Source organism: Nannobrachium achirus (genome assembly GCF_963921795.1).
Source record: "Nannobrachium achirus genome assembly, chromosome: 10".
Lineage (NCBI taxonomy): Eukaryota > Metazoa > Chordata > Actinopteri > Myctophiformes > Myctophidae > Nannobrachium > Nannobrachium achirus.
In genome coordinates this window covers 41,885,282-41,903,064 of record NC_137819.1, presented here as the reverse complement: position 1 = coordinate 41,903,064, position 17,783 = coordinate 41,885,282, and the positions used below count along the sequence as shown (strand labels likewise).

General features: G+C 44.8%; 1 protein-coding gene across 1 annotated transcript in view; it reads right to left on the bottom strand.

Annotated features, from left to right (window-relative positions):
* Window positions 1–3,040: 3,040 nt before the first annotated feature.
* Window positions 3,041–17,783, bottom strand: part of smarcc1b (SWI/SNF related BAF chromatin remodeling complex subunit C1b) — a 21,838-nt gene continuing 7,095 nt past the window's right edge. Inside the window, exons 13-28 of the mRNA XM_080734710.1 lie at window positions 17,681–17,709; window positions 16,343–16,455; window positions 15,164–15,235; window positions 14,410–14,523; window positions 13,087–13,240; window positions 12,340–12,453; window positions 12,176–12,232; window positions 10,777–11,035; window positions 9,991–10,062; window positions 9,769–9,815; window positions 9,569–9,671; window positions 8,554–8,702; window positions 7,251–7,385; window positions 6,694–6,829; window positions 3,896–3,982; window positions 3,041–3,421 (exon numbers count right to left, since the gene is read on the bottom strand). Coding sequence (XP_080590836.1) covers window positions 3,354–3,421; window positions 3,896–3,982; window positions 6,694–6,829; window positions 7,251–7,385; window positions 8,554–8,702; window positions 9,569–9,671; window positions 9,769–9,815; window positions 9,991–10,062; window positions 10,777–11,035; window positions 12,176–12,232; window positions 12,340–12,453; window positions 13,087–13,240; window positions 14,410–14,523; window positions 15,164–15,235; window positions 16,343–16,455; window positions 17,681–17,709 — 1,709 coding nt within the window. The 3' untranslated portion in view covers window positions 3,041–3,353. The remainder of the gene's footprint in view (window positions 3,422–3,895; window positions 3,983–6,693; window positions 6,830–7,250; window positions 7,386–8,553; window positions 8,703–9,568; window positions 9,672–9,768; window positions 9,816–9,990; window positions 10,063–10,776; window positions 11,036–12,175; window positions 12,233–12,339; window positions 12,454–13,086; window positions 13,241–14,409; window positions 14,524–15,163; window positions 15,236–16,342; window positions 16,456–17,680; window positions 17,710–17,783) is intronic.

Genomic DNA, 17,783 nt, shown 5'->3' with positions numbered 1-17,783 from the left:
CATCAACACGGAACACTAGCAATTAGCAAAGTTGTGTTTAAGCTCTTCTTTTCTCTTTAAAACGGTCGGCGACGCGTTAGCAGCGATACACGCAGCAAAGGGGTGTGTGTGTGTGTGTGTGTGTGTGTGTCGCGCGCGCCTCCCAGTCCACCACTCTTCGTCTCCAGTATCCGCTCTCTGATGCCCAATACACGGCCACCACACAAGCATTTGGAAGTCGGCGTGTCTCCCACACAAACGACGGCTGTTTCCTTGGATTCACAGCCGAGAATATGAACGTGAAGCCGGGATGAATGAATGAGAAGACACCGCTGAATACCGAAATTAAGTCGGGAGGTCACAACATTTCGTCAGCACCGTAGAGCCGAATTTAGTCGGTTGACGCCCCCCCGAACCGGGGGATGTGAACCATATTTGGGTTCGCCTACTGCCGAACCGAAATTAGTTAGGCTCCTTATAACGGTATGGATCGACCCTAGGCCTACGTAGACTACGTTTTTTATCGGTTTTGATCCGTCAGGTTGAGTCAGTGTTGTCCGTAAGGTTACGGAGACAAACAATTACCGGACCTACGGAGCAACCGGATTAAATGACTCTCCCCCTCCGTTTCTTGTGTATTCCTGCGGTCCTTAGGCTATGTATTACTATGCATGGTACTTAGATGATGTGCAGGATCAGGATGTAATTTTTTGCTGCAAATTAGGTGACTTAATTTAATTGACCATGTTTGAAAGAATATTTGATTTTAATATAAAAATCCTCTCTGGGGCCGGGGGGGCGGCCAGAGTAGGCTACATCTTCATCCCCCCAACCTTTGGCACCTCCGCGCAGTCAATCACAAGCTTCTGTGGCTGAGGTGATTTTTTGATACACTCGGACTGAAAGACCTGCAAAAAAGGGAGTCCCCAATGGGGAGTATATAGGTTTCACTTTCATTGTCGAGGAAACGAGCATGCGTGACGTCAGTCACGTCACAGCATGAGTAATATGTAATTGCGACCGCAGGTCGCAGTTTCGTATCAAAACCTCCACCGGCCGTCCGTCGGTCGGTCGGTCGGTCACACGTCACACCTTTGCCCTGCTCATATCTCCGCATCAGTATGACATCACACTGCTGACATCAGTATGACATCTCACTAAGTCCACAGCTGATGATGTGGCGTGATGTCATACAATACACAAACAAGCCCTATATAAAGAGGCAATTCTCACCAGGGAAGAGAGCATTCCTCGACTCAGACCTTATCGCCAGGATCAACTAAGCTTATAGCTTATCATCACATCCAACCATCTTAAGATACTCAGCTAGTGGGGAATGCTCTCTTCCCTGGTGAGAATTGCCCCTTTATATAGGGCTTGTTTGTGTATTGTATGACATCACGCCACATCATCAGCTGTGGACTCTGTGATGTCATCGTATCTCCATATATGGCCATCTCCGTATATGGAGATATAAGTCGTCCATGCCCAAGTATGGGCTGGTGAGGTCAGACTTTGTGTGATGCGTAGGTTATCTCCATATATGGAGATTCAACATTCCAGGTGTAACTATGGCTGCATGTATGACGTGAGAGGTGGAGGTTGTGATATTTGTGGAGATAAGCGACCAACGGTCGCTTATCTCCCGATTAGGGAGTCTTACTGGTAATAAGTAACATATTACTCTCCTGAGTAGGCCTAATATTGCCTAATATCTCCTGTGTGCAAACGAAACCGTAAATCAGTAAACTAGACCACCATTTGTCAAACTTTCAAATCTCAAGTTCTCCTCTTAACTAAATTTAGACGACCCTAAAGGAACCCACAAAGTCTTTGGAATCTAAGGAAATGTGTGTGTGTGTGTGTGTGTGTGTGTGTGTGTGTGTGTGTGTGTGTGTGTGCGCTAAACATTGAGACACTTTCCCTCACAGCTTTTGTCCTCATCTGTCCATGTCTTCTTATACCTAACCTCGCCTACCAGGCTTTCAGGGAAGCAAAGAGTTCATTGTTAGAGTAAATTAAAAGGTTCCAATCACACAGACATTTGGCGGCCCCACCTGTAGTAAATCGATATATTGCCCATTTGCCCTATTGTGATTCATGTGCAGTAAGAGGAGGTACAGCAACGTTCCCCTGAGCAAGGAGCTGCCCCCTTAGAGCCCACTGCTCCTGTTACTTAGGATGGGTACACACAAATGCAGCTATCAAACATATAATTTTCGAAATGTCTGAGTGTCTGTCTGAAACAGCGTTTCTCCTCAGTGGCTGGAGCAATTGATCTGAAATCGCATCAACATTAGCATATGAACACACCTGACATAACTGTGAAGCCCGTTTGTCACTTTCACAAATCATATGCTGTATATTAGCATTTTTATGGTGTATCTACTATCTATTCTGCATCTAGCATGAGGCAACATGTTTAACCAGCTGTGTGTGTGTGTGTGTGTGTGTGTGTGTGTGTGTGTGTGTGTGTGTGCGCAGGCAGGCAGGCTGGGGGGGGGACGACGACAGTATCTCTGTAGCCATTAAACAAAACGGGTATTTCTTACATTGATGCTCCTACATATTATCATGCAAGCACCAGTTAAAGTTACTTTCCATCCCTCATATACTGTATGCACAGTGCACATCCCATAACCGACACACTGCACATCATTTCGGAGCTCATATCTTTGAACGGGTAAAGGGCTAGTATTTCTAAACTTCTTTACTAATTTGCTGCATGGTATCCAGCCTGGCCCTGCTGCCCCCTCTGCTGGCAAACCTCAGTGCATATACTTTGAGGCTATCATCCTGCAGGCAGGAAGCTCTTCAAAATAAGTCTCAAGACAACTGACATTTTGGGCAGGAAACCCCTTCAAAATAAAAGTCTAGAAAACCCCCACTATGGATCCGTTACACAATGACCATTCTCTCGGGACTACTACGTCTGCAGTGACGCATTGGGAGCTTGTGGATGAGGCCATTTTCGCTGCGCAACATGAAAATGAGAACTTTAATCAATGCACATGCATGAAGAAGAAACAGAACACCAATATCAAAACACACGTTACGGTATCATACAAAACAACTTTAATGAGAAGAGCTGAGTCTGCCTCGATTTACACGACTCTGGAGTCACAACACCGATATTTCACAGATAAATGGAGTTGAGCCGTAAAAACATCACCTACAGAAGAACATGTTTGTGTGTCAACTGCTTCAGGAGGACATGAATACTTGACTGTATGTTACTGAACTGAGAAGAGACGGGTACTTAAGACAGCCTTTTATGTACAGGTATAATGGTGTGTGTGTGTGTGTGTGTGTGTGTGTGTGTGTGTGTGTGTGTGTGTGTGTGTGTGTGTGTGTGTGTGTGGGTGTGGGTGTGTTTAGCTATGGCTAGAGGCTTGAGGTCCAGGCTGGGAGGCTGCCACCCCGTCAGGCTGGGAGGACGGATCTGTGATGAAAGAAAGAAACAAAGAAAGAAGCTTATAGATCTGCATTTTTGAGCGTTCGCTACTACATTCGGCTTTGTCTGTTTGTACACCCAAGGTCACATTGGTCAAGCTTCATGGGATGTGAAGCTTGGCCTACATCTTTGCACAAAGCGCTCAAAGTGTGTTGTACGCCCACGGTTACATTGGCCAAGCTTCGCGGGACACTTAATGAAATTAACTCGTAAATAGCACTGCTCACTTCATACTATAGGTGTGATCTTTCTCCCTCTTTTTTTGACTATCAGGGTTTTACGGAAGACGATTCTGAAAATATCGCTTGTTTGACCACTTCAAATGCTCCAATATTGCAGCTTGTAGATGAGGCCATTTTTTGCTGCGCAAAACATAGAAGTCATGCTGCTGGCTTCTATGGAATCCAAAAGACTCGAATCAGTCGAGAAGACTGAGAAGTAAATCCACGAGAATGCACTCACACATGCCGTTCGGTGCTCCGGGGTGGCGAGGGGCCATGGTCTGGGCGTTTCCTCCAGCCGGCATCATCCTGCCGGCCATGGCCTGGCCTGTAGAACGAAGGATCAATGCTAAATCAAATGGCATACATCCAAAGGTTTATCCCCCACTAGGTCTGGGGCGATAATTGCGCTAATCAGCTTCAGGTAGTACAACTTGTCAACCAGTAGGAGTTCTACCCCGACACCGGGGTATACATTCCTCAATGGAAGAGTAGGGAGACCACCTCCAACCAATGCAAGTGTACTAGCTCACTGGTTCCCAAACACTGGGTCGGGACCCATTTGTGGGTCACAGACAATTTTTTATGGGTTCCTTAATTTTTGGTTTCCTACATTTTACATACATACAGTGTTGGGAAAGTTCAAAACGAACTAGTTCAAGTTCAAGTTCAGAACTTCTAAAATGAACTAGTTCATTTCTAGTTCATAATTCTATATTTTGAACTAAAGTTCATGGTTCCCCAAAATGAACTAACTTAGTTATTTTTCGTTCTTTTTTTAACCATAATCTTTTTTATACTTTTGGCTATTCAAAAAAAAATAAAGAAAAAAAAAAATATATAGACTATATATATATATATATATATATATATATATAAATATTTAGACGTTGCTGCATGCTATTATTTGTCAAAATTATTGACACAGCCCATATAGAACCACACACAGCAATAGTTTCATCCAACTTAACATTGAGGTGCCCACAATATTTATCAAGTCTTCCTGCACCCTTAAGCCGGCTATCTAGCCTGAATCAGATCTGAGTCACTTCAAAAGTGGAATCCGATTTTTTTTTAATAGTCTAAATCCAAACATGTCACATGCAGGTCACATGAAATCCGATTTTGAAAAACCATATCCAGAGGTGGTTTCAAATCCGATCCATATCGGATCTGAGGACATCTGACTCAGTCTGAAAGCAGCAACCACATCCACCCCATTGGGTTATATGCAGGTCACATGCAAGTCACATCAAAGTGGCCAAGCGTCACTTGCTGCGCAACCCGAGCGCGGAGCGCCGACGTCATTACAGAGCGCGATTATTTACTATTTGATTACAGCGCATATTACATCGCGCTGAGCACATGAGAAAAACAAGAGAGGAGAGAGAAAACACGTGAGCTAAATAGATACAACCAGAGAGAAGAGCGAAACACAAGAGTGAAGAAAAGGAGAGAAAAAGTTTTTGTTGTTGTCGCTTGTCTGTTATGTCGCATTTCCTGAACACGTGATCAACTAGCATCAACGTTGTGACGTGACGTCATGACGCCGACGTTACCACGGTAACCAAAGCAGATAGACGCAGGGCAGCTTTGGGCTGACGCTGTTAAAATCAGTCGGAACGCACAGATCAGATCTGTGTCACTTGCAAATGCAGTGTGAAAAGTCGGGCCAAAAGATCAGATTTGAGAACAAATCGGATATGGTCTGGATTTGACTGCAGTGTAAAGCCGGCCTTATTGTGAAGGGCTGAAGGCAGACGTTTCTAAACCTGGCGCACAGCATGTTTCCGCGTTGGTTAAAATAGCTGATCTACAAGCTCACGTTGTCTCGTGGATGCGACGCGTTGTGAGCTTGCAGATCAGCTATTTTCGCCGTGCAACACATACGACAAAGTATAGTCAGGCTTGCGAGACGTAACGAGGAGGAGATTCACAGTGCAGCTGCAGAGTGCAGACAGCACCGCTTATCAACGTTCACGAGGAGCTGCGTGCAGTGTGTGTTATTGGAGCATGTGAATGAAAAGAGAGAGGAGAGGACAGACGACCGCGGAGGCGCGGACCGCCGCATGAACGGCCGGCGAACGCCGACGAACGCCGTTCACGGGCGTCAGAATGACCGCGTTCGACAATATCGTTCATCAAGCGAAAACAATTACGTTCAGTTCACGTTCGCCCAAAATATGAACGTGTTCATGAACGATCGTTCTTTGAACGCGTTCGGGTACAACACTGCATACATACATCATACATTTTAAACATGTCATTTCATGAAGAAATAAATCAAAAATCGAAGAAATTCCATATATTAGAAAACAAAGAACAAGTGAAAATAGCCGATCTACAAGCTCACAAAGCGGCGTGAAGCGATGCCACTAGTTTGGATCCCGGGCAAACGTATATTCTCTCTTTTGGGTCTCGACCTGAAAAGTTTGGGAACCACTGTACTCGATAGTAGTCCATACTATACAGAAATATTATCTAAAAAAAATAATATTGTGTACAAAATAATGCAGATGCCATAGCTCCTCAAATCATCACTGACTGTGAAACTTCACTGCAGAAGGGTTGTCATTTCTGTATTATAAATGCTTGTTTTGAGTGGTTATTTTAATATTAATATTGTAATATTTTTAGATATGGATTTTAGATTTTCATGAGCTGTATGTGTATGCCATAAAATAAAAATTAGAATAAATTAAAACAAAAAAGATTTTGAATATTTCACTGCATTCGCAATGTATCTAGAATATAAGAATGTTTAAAATATTGAATTATATTACAGAAGAAAATTTACTTCTATACAATAATACATTTCTTATAGATGGCTCATTGGTGAAAATAATTTATAAGTTCCAGATTGCAGCTTTAACAAAGATGAACTGGAGGTGTCTGAATAGATGCACAACGGGATGTCATCTGCAGTGTTGCATCTGCACAGCAGCACCTCTGCTTACTTGGCTTTGCATGTATGTGTCCACGATGTAAAAAATGTTGCTTTGTCTGTTGCTATGCAGCGGTTGTAGTTTGTGTCCAGACCTGTGTGCTGCTGCATGGTGTATCCAGCCTGGCCCTGCTGCTCCCTCTGCTGGCGAACCTTCATCTCTGCATGTTTCAGCTGCTCTGCGTGGAAGGTCTGCCTCTCGGTCAGCAGCTGCTGCCTCTGTTGTTCCAGCTGCAACCAAACAGAATGAAAAGTAAATGTAAAATGGAGGAATGTTTTAAGTCAACCACATGAACCCCTTAGTTTCCCTATTCTGAGCAGAGGTCACGGCTATTAGATTATTCACTAATTTGATTTCACTAATTTGGGGCCCAGGGAAACATCACATTTTCCATTTGGGTTTCAAGCTAAAACGTTTCAAAAACGATTCAGACAAGTGACATGCAGACAACCTTTGCCGCATGTCACTCCCCGTCTCTCCCCCCATTTCCTGTCAGTCTACTGTCCTATCCATTAAAGGCATAAAAGCCCAAAAACAAAAAGAAAATCTGGGGACCCCCAGTTTGGGAACCTCTCCCCTGGAGAACCACAGGGTTAACGGTGACATGTACAGTACATCTTCCTACATAACACAGTAAGCAGTGAGACTCACAGCCTCTTTCTCCCTGTCCATGATGGTCTCCAGCTCCTCAAAGTGTCTCAGCTTGATCTCCAGCTTCTTCATCTGGGTCTCCACCAGCAGAGCCACCAGCGACTTGATCTTCCTCTCCTCCACCGCCGCCAGGTGCTGCCAAAGACAACAAATAAACAACAACAACACAGAATTATGTTTTAGTTGTTCTACAGGTAACCAGATCGCTCGCCCCCAAAATATGCTTGCCCTAATTTTTTCCGCTGACGTCTCGCCGGTGGGGCGGTTCTTGTATTCTTGTATTTGTACCTTATTCCTAAAATACCCGGGGTGGCCCAAAGAATCTGGAAGCCCGTTTCAAGAGCCAACATGAGACTCACTCGGGAGTGATGCGGGGACTCAGCTTCCCATGATCCATCGGGATCTGTCACGGTTATAATTTGTATTTTCCGGGGTGAAAGAAGAAATGTTTGTTGGATGTTACAAACAACGTGTTTACACTGTGTTTTCTTGGCAATGGATTTTGGGTGAAAACAAGCTCTATCGTTGCACTGGAGATTCGCGGCCGTCTGATTTTCTTTTTGCAACACTAGAAGACTTGTGGGCGTCTTTTAATCAATACTGCTCAATGTGTTAAAATGATAACCAGAAATAGCCCATCTACAAGCCTGCAACGCATTGACAGCTAGTAGAGGCTATTTTTGCTTCCATAGAAGACGTGCTGCTGCTGGCGTCTATGGAATCCAAACAACTGACATCAGTTGTGACGACTGAGAACTTTAATCAAGGGGTCTTCAACAGGGGGTCCGGGACCCCTAGGAGGTCCTCGGAGTTACTACAGGGGGTTCTTCAAATTTTTGTGTTATAGAAACATTTTTTTCCTTTTTTATATGAACCACTTGAACCCTAGTGTCCATATTCTGAGAAAAAGAGGCCAAAAATAGCAGATCTACAAGTTCACAGCGCTGCGAGGCACGTGAGCTTGTAGATCGGATATTTTCAGCAAAGCGCTTTGGTGTAGAGGGGAAAAAGAGCAGAGTAAAAGGTCAAATTTATTAGGTAATGACGGCTCAAGTAGTTAAATATCTGAATGATTCCCAATTATACAATTAACTCCAAAATACACTGATGATTGTCCCGTCAAACAATGAACCTATATGGAATCTGGGGGTCCCTGCTTCATCTCTCTCTCAGCTATGGGGTCACTTGCCTGAAAACGTTGAAGACCCCTGTAATAGAGGATGACAAGTAGGGAAAGAGAGAGTGTGTGTGTGTGTGTGTGTGTGTGTGTGTGTGTGTGTGTGTGTGTGTGTGTGTGTCTCACCTTGGCCTTGGTGGCGGCTGAGGCCAGAGCGGCGGCTGCTGCCGTGGCAACGCTGGCCTCCACCAGCTCCAGCTCCATCCCTCCTCTCCTCCCCTCATCCCCCTCTCCCTCCCTCCGCTCTGCGGCCTCATCCCCCTCTTCTCCTCCACCTGTGAGAGAGAGAGAGAGACAGACAGAGAGATCAAATAAAGCAGGTCGTTGGTGTTGAGAAGAAACCTCTTATCTCCATATTCAAACCTTTTGGGTTTACTGTGCTTTTGTGTTACTCCAGTCACACTGGAGCATAAAAAGTAGCAGATATACAAGCTTGAAACATGGCGTGAAGCGATGCGTTTTAAGCATGTAGATCTGCTACCTTTGCCGTTTCTGAATTTGAATCCTGAAAAGTAACAGTTTTTGACGTATGAGGTTTCCAACCAACAGACGAGATTTACAGTAAAACCACAGCTGGTAAACACAGAACAACATGCACGCACACACCGGGGGAAACAACTTCAAATAAATATATCACGTTATTTCAAAGCCCTCAATTATGATTAATGAACTTTTTTTTATATGAGATCTACATCTACAAGCGCACAAGACGTCACCATTGTAACGCGTTGTGAACTTCTAGATCTATCGCTTTTGTACGCCACCATTGAGCAACAAAGTATAATACAAGGTTTGTGGTTAATCTGACTAATTGAATCGATCATAAAAAAATATATTAGAATTCTTCCATGTCGGTTCTTTGATAAAATATGAAACTTAAGAAGAAAAGAGATGCTTCTCGATTATACAATTAAACCTACATGAGCAAGATTACGTTGGTTATAGGATCTAAATTTTGGTTTCGATATATATTATATTGTTGTATATTGGTCCTCCCCAGCCCTTAAACACACACACACACACACACACACACACACACACACACACACACACACACACACACACACACACACACACACACACACACACACACACACACACACACACACACACACACACACACACACACACACACACACACCATCTCCGTCGTCTGTGTGTGTGCTTTCAATGTGCTCCGTCTTCACTGGCTTGTCGTCCCCTGCCGCTCCACTCGGTTCTCTCTTGATGGTGGTTAAAGGAGCCTGGGACAGACAGAGACAGACACACACACTTGAGGTAAGAAACAATCAAATATCAGTCGATCCAGAACCATGTACAGTCACATTATGTCGTTATCACCTGATGTGTGATGGAGTCCGTCTCCATTTTGTCTGCGTCCATAGACTCTGAGAGAGAGATGCATGATAGAGGTTAGAGCATATGGAGGGACAATATTCAGTGTGTGTGTGTGAGTGTGTGTGAGTGTGTGTGTGTGTGTGTGTGTGTGTGTGTGTGTGTGTGTGTGTGTGTGTGTGTGTGTGTGTGTGTGTGTGTGTGTGTGTGTGTGTGTGTGGGCCTCACCTGCATTCTCAGGCTGATTGGCAGCCATGCTAATTTTGTCCATAGAGACCTCCTGTACCTGTGAGAACTCCTCTATATGCATACATAAATGGAGACAAAGACAAACACATGATGATTAGATAGATTAGGTGCTTGTGCAGTGCATGCGTACGTATGTACTGTATGTGTGTGTGCGCGCGTGCACACATGTTACCCTAACCCCATACAAAGTAGAGCTTCAAAGTAGAGATTTTTTTCCCCCTTGTGTGTGCGTGTGGTGTTTTTTCTGGCAATCTAGCTACCATCAGTTATTTTGTGTTCTAAACATACACTTTTTTGTATTCTTTTTATATGCTTTGTGTAAAAAAAAAAAAAAAGGGTAAAAGAATGTTATTCAACCTTGGCCTCATTATTTTCCTTGAATGATTAATTACTTTATTAGTCAAAAATGAAAATTATTATGACATTTTACATGACAATGAATTGTCACTAAAATAACTGCGATTAACTTAATTTAATTGTGTTTTTATCGTTGACAATTACATTTCTGTTTGGCTTTTATGGAAACGATTATGACAAAATAATTACAATTATGTCAAATAATTGCGATTAGACGATTATGTAATAACTGTGACAGGGCTAGACAAGGACACACACACACACACACACACACACACACACACACACACACACACACACACACACACACACACACACACACACACACACACACACACACACACACACACACACACACACACACACACACACACACACACACACACACACACACACACACACACACACCCAGCGCTGCCTTGGCGGCGGCCGAGGCCACGCGGGGGTCCACCACGGAGGCCAGGAAGGCCACGGTACTCATGACGGGGTTCTCCGACTGGCTGAAGGGAACGGGCTGGAAGGCCAGCGGGCCCAGCGAGGCCGAGGTGTCCTCCAGGTAGGGGTCCTCGATGGGCAGCCGCAGGAAGTTCAGGATGCACTCGTCCTGCGTCCGGGAGCCCACGTGCTCCGACACCTTGTTCCAGTCGTCCCGGTACACCTCCAGCGCCTGACCGGAGGGATGAGAGAAGAAGAGAGACGGAAAGAGACAAGAGGGAGTGTGAATGACAGGCAGAAGACAGGGAAGGAATCAAACATTTCGTGCCGCAGCGATTTTAACTCAATGCATGCCAAGGGCCACAAGAGGGCGCCAAAGTGCCAGAGATAGTCCAATTGACCACCGGTCTAACATACAGGGAGCCACGTAGCAGTGACGCGCCTGTCCACGTTGGTGCATGTGATCAATGTGACCCGGATGAAGAGAGCAACAATGTTGCTATAGGCTATCATTCATTTTAGAAGATCGATTTTCGGCGATTTAGCCGTTAATAACACTTTGTCGCTGCCCTGGGAACACAGTTCAGAGAAAAAGGTCTCTAAAGATGTGAGTTTGTATTGGAGTCGGCGGCGCGGTGCGGCGGCGTTACCCGATTACGGGCCGATGTAAACGGCCTGGGGCCTGGATGAAAAATTAGACCGGGGCTTCGTTGAGGCCTCCGATTAATTAATTCATTTTATTAAAAAACCCGGACTAGATCGGGATCGGCACCCCGGAATACGTCGCGCCGCCGACAGTATAGATTCAGTTTTTTTGGGGGGGCTCTAAACTTTATTCTAAACCATTTTCAATGGAATAAATCGTCGGACCATCTAGACTCGGTCGTTGGGAAGCGTAGGACGAGCCAGGACCACCCACATCTCTACAAGCAGCTCAGGGTAAGTAAAATAGCAAAAAAAACATTGTATTGTATTGAAGAAATCCAGAACTTGTCCGGGATAGGCACAAGAAGGGTTAACAGCAGTGTTGCAGTGGTCTTGGGTCGCGCGCCCCCGACGACCCATATCTTTTTTGAGCCGGGGTCTCGCACCCACCAAAGTTCACACCTCGACAACCGTTTAACAAAGAAACTAGCCTATTTGCATATCAATAGACCTGTATAGTAGGTGTCGAGCGACGTTCGCGACCCCCCAAACATTGAATCACCACTGCACCACTGGTTAACAGCGGTCAAGAAGCATTGCCCTTCCTGGTCAAACCTCCCACCCATGCCACTGAACTTGACAACAGCGCCAACCCATGGTCATATGAATCCATTTGAACATTTTCACCCATTTGGCTCCGGCTACAAACACCATCCGATCCTCTTACCTCTAATAACAGCAGTGTCTCCTGCTCCGTCCACTCCCTACCACTCGTTCCTTTGCTCTGAGAAGGGGGGAAAAAAGGGAAGTACCCTGGTTATTATTAATGCTCATATGTTCAATTGATGAAGAGTGCTGCGTATATGATGATGTCACGTCATGTCACGGTACCTTGGGGTGTTTCCTGGCGTAGATGTCAGTGCGCAGGCCGAAGTTCTGACAGTCGGATGGCTTCTCTCGACTACTCTTCTCCGGGAAATACAGCATGTGCTGCGAGGCCGACACCTGATAGTGGAGGGAGACAGACAGACAGACAGACAGACAGACAGCCAAGACAAATAGGAAGGGAAGTTGGACAGGAGGATGGACAGTTAGAGACAGACAGAAACAGGCTGAGCGTCAATTTAGTAAAAAATGATGAAAAATGTTTGTCGACAGCATTTTTTCACTGATGAAAACTAAATTAAAACTAAATAAAAAGAAATAATGACTAAAACTAAGACATACGTAAATATATTGACAATCTCATCAACAAATAAAAACTAGACTAAAATGTTAGGGAGGGACTAGTGGAGAAGAGATCCAGTTTTATGCTTGGTTGTGCACAGGTGTTGCTCTGCTATTTTCGGAACACAAGTATAAATCAGGCATGGCGATACCATCCACCATACTGCTCGCCAAAATATTTGTTTTGTCGACTAAATCAACTGTAGATTTTGTTGACTAGGATCGTACAATATTTAGTCAACTAAAACTAGACTAAACATTTCAGATTGACTAAAACCCACATAAAGATTCACCGTTTCAAATACGACTGCAGATCCGTGGTCACCATGGTGTGTGTGTGGGGTGTGTGTGTGTGTGTGTGTGTGTGTGCGTGCGTGCGTGACTGTGTGCGTGACTGCGTGTGTGTGTTACCTGCAGCGGTTTGTGCTGCAGGGGGGCCAGTCCAGAGGGCGTGTCGGCCAGGACGTTGAAGTGCGGTGTGGGCGGGGGTCCCATGGGGAGGGGTCTGCTCTCTGCATCCACCTGGTAGTTCACCAGACCCCACTGCTCCAGCAGAGCATGGACCCTGCAAACACACACACACACACACACACACACACACACACACACACACACACACACACACACACACACACACACACACACACACACACACACACACACACACACACACACACACACACACACACACACACACACACACACACACACACACACAAATTACTGTTTAGTTCACATTCCAAAGAAGAATAAATCGCAGATTCAGGCTTTAACCTTTGCTTTCATGAAATATCTTAAGACAATTAGGGTTTCTGGAATATGCTTCTGAACATCCATTCAATAGCTGGTTTGACCAATTCAAACATTCTCTAATCTAATCTATTGCTAGTTTGAACACTTCAATAACGCAGAAAAGAATTGTGAGATCTCAGACACAAGATCTCTTTTACGAGGGAGCCCTGGGAGCCCCGGGCAGAAGCTTGATTTTTCCACAAATCACTTACCACTAGCCCTTACCCGTTCAAAGATATGAGCTCCGAAATGAGGTGCAGTGTGTGGGTTATGGGATGTGCACTGTGCACACAGTATATGAGGGATGGAAAGTAACTTTAACTGGTGCTTGCATGATAATATGTAGGAGCATCAATGTAAGAAATACCCGTTTCGTTTAATGGCTATAGAGATACTGTGTACCGATCTGCAACAGGTCCAGACACCCCCCCCCGCACGCACGCACGCACACACACACACACACACACACACACACACACACACACACACACACACACACACACACACACACACACACACACACACACACACACACACACACACACACACACACACACACACACACACACACACACACACACACACAGCTGGTTAAACATGTTGCCTCATGCTAGATGCAGAATAGATATGCCTCATGCTAGATGCAGAATAGATATAGATACACCATAAAAATGCTAATATACAGCATATGATTTGTGAAAGTGACAAACGGGCTTCACAGTTATGTCAGGTGTGTTCATATGCTAATGGTGATGCGATTTCAGATCAATTGCTCCAGCCACTGAGGAGAAACGCTGTTACAGACAGACAGACACTCACTCAGACAGACATTCGGAAAATTATATGTTTGATGATCAAAGTTACAGCAGAAAACCAAGTACAGTAAGCACTCTACAGTCATACAAAAGCAGGTATGTCTGCCTTGCACACACAGTGTCCTACCTCATGACAGCGCAGACGTCTCCGGTGAGGTTGCGTCTGCAGGACGTGGAGCTGAGGTACTCCTGGGGGTTCAGGCGGTACGTGTCGATGATGAAGTTCCTGTACGCCAGGTAGCTGCAGGATGACACACACACACACACACACACACACACACACACACACACACACACACACACACACACACACACACACACACACACACACACACACACACACACACACACACACACACACACACACACACACACACACACACACACACACACACACACACACACACACACACACACACAGGTGTCAGCAGCACCATCTCTGACATCCATAAGCACCAAGCTTCCACAACAGGGGTCTTCAACAGGGGGTCCGGAGACAGAACCCCTAGGGGGTCCTCAGAGTTACTACAGGGGGTCCTCCAAATCTTTGTGTGATAGAAACTTTTTTTCTCCTTTTTTATATTAACACTTATGTTGCAATGATTTTTCTCTCTGAAGGTCCGCGATGCCATGGTCTCCATAGACTTTCATGTAGCAAACTGGTGCTGTGGGAACCAACACATGGGCACCGGTCACGAGGACGTCCCACACTAACATATGTGGATGTACTTAAGGAAGACGCAGGAGCGCAAAGCACCAGCGAGCTGGCCGGATGTATGGAGAACCGGGATGACTGGAAGCGACGATGGAAGGCTCGTCTGAGGACGACCTAGAGAGAGGATCGTCGAAGACCCCTGTTCTACAACGTTAGAGGCACTCACATCTCTGGCGACTTGGACTTGTTCTTGCCGTTGAAGAACTCGGGTAGCGCCCGCTTCTCGATCTGGTGAACGCTGGGACACAGAGCGTACAGGTTGACCGTTAAAACATGAAAAGACACACAGAAGTCTGGCCCCCTCGACAAAATGTCCAGAAATAAGAGGAAGATTAAACAAGGAATGTCTCCTTTAATATAGACATTTGAGTGTTCATTCCGGACAGGCTGTACACATCTGGCATAGACAGTATATTCTTTCAACAATCAAAAATAGTTTATTTAAATTCATAGGGTCAGGGGTAGGAATGGGATTGATAAAAAATGTTGTGACAACCATCTTGGGGTGTTCTAATTAGAGAGGAAGACACAGAGAGGTCATGATGGTACAGAGCAGGGTGCTTGCCCATAAAAAGAAATCCAGACTTTTCCCCAAACAGATATCTTTTTCATTTAAACCTTTACTCTTTGCAGTTTACATTCTTGTTGGGATGTTTACCTTTAAATAACTGCCGGTGATCTCAATGCACTGGCAGCAGGGTGCAGAGACTCGGAAACAATTTAACCATTTCCAGTTTTCCACCAACTTGGCTAAATGCAATAATTATAACATGCAAGCCTTTTCTTGAATTAAAATCAAAAGCTGACACTGAGATCTACAAGCTCAGAACAACGTTGCACGATGCGACGTGTTTTAAGCTTGTAGATCGGCTATCTTCACTACGTGACACTGTTGTGCGGCTAGGTATAAAGCAGTGGTGAAGTGGTTATAGGGCACTGGTTTCCAAACACTGGGTGGGGACCCATTTGTGGGTCACGGACCAATTTTTATGGGTCACAAGTCGAGTAAAAATCCCATTTTCTATTCCTAAATAAAAAAAACAATATATACATTTCAAAAGATTTTTATTTTATTTTAATATATTTTATTTGATTTTATACATTTTATAAACAAACAAACAAATCTAAAAAAATTACATAAATACAAATAATTAAGTAGTATTGAAAATAACCGATCCACAAGCTCGCAATGCGGCACGAAGCGACACATGCACTTGTAGATCTGCTATTTTCACTAGTTCAGGTCCCGGGCAAACGTCTATAATCTCTCTTTTGGGTCTCAAACTGAAAGGTTTGGAAACCACTGTTACAGAGAGACGTGGTCACGGTGTGAAGCTAGGTTTACCTGTTGTAGTTGAACCAGGAGGTGTAGCTGGGTATGATGATGTGGTGCGTCTGCTCCGGGACGTTGTCATCTGAATCTGACAGACGAGAGTCTGCTCTGACGTCCTCATCCTCCTGAACACAGTCACACACACGTTTGATATTGCAACGTTACAGCATCATTTACACGTTGCATTATGACAACTAGAAGCTGGGCCGCCCTTCGGGCGGCCCAGCGTCTAGTCGGCGACCTGGCCAACTCGGGAACGATGTAAATAGGGAATGAATGCCCCGCCCTTTAATGCAAACCCCATTATACCTGTTGTCATAGGACCCGTTTTGACCATCTGTTTGCCTGTGTCCATTTATGCCCATATATGGAGATATCTGTTATCTGTCTGTCTGTCAGCGTCCATTTTATGTCCATATATGGAGATCACTGCAGATATAGTTCTGGGTCCATTTTATGCCCATATGCCCATATATGGAGATATCTGTCTATTTGCGTCCATTTCATGCCCATATATGGAGATCTCTGTATCTGTCTGTCTGTGTCCCTTTATGCCCGTATATGGAGATCTTTGTGATTCAGCGTAACTTTTATGCCCATATATGCCATTTGCGTCCATTTTATGCCCATTTATGGAGATCTCTGTATCTGTCTGTCTGTGTCCCTTTATGCCCGTATATGGAGATCTTTGTGATTCAGCGTAACTTTTATGCCCATATATGCCATTTGCGTCCATTTTATGCCCATTTATGGAGATCTCTGTATCCGTCTGTCTGTGTCCCTTTATGCCCATATATGGAGATCTTTGTGATTCTGCGTCCATTTTATGCCCATATATGCTATATATGGAGATATTCAGAGATTTTTTGTTGACTCATGTGGCGTACGTGATGTCAGAGCCTTTTATGAAGTGATGTCACAATGAGTCAGAGCTTTCGCCGATTTCCTCCGGAACAGCCTGATGTCAACAATCAACCCTGCATAAGGAGATTCCGAACGTTTCGGGTGGGGTCGAGACCCGGCACTGCACTCCGTGCCGCGGCGGGGAACGCGCGTGCCGAATCTGAAGCCGGTGGGACGAACGGTTCTCGAGATACGCGGATTACAGACACACAGACAGACAGACAGACACGCAGAGACTTCTCGCATTTATAGATAGATTAGACATTCATCTAAAACCAATCCTTGAACCTTAAATATGCCCTTGAAAATGTAGGACCAGCCAAATGTCAAACACATCTTTTAGTCCCAGCAAAGTTTTTGCGCTGGTGGTTCAAACATTAGCTATGGCACATGACAAAGTCTATGTAGTGCTACTTATGGACAGGAGTGAAATGAATTCACACTCACCCTTCCAGGGAAGTCATCCTCCTGATCATCTAAAATAGAAAAGAAAAAACAGAAGGAATAAGACACAAATAAAAGTAAAGCTTTAAAGACAAAGAACAATTAA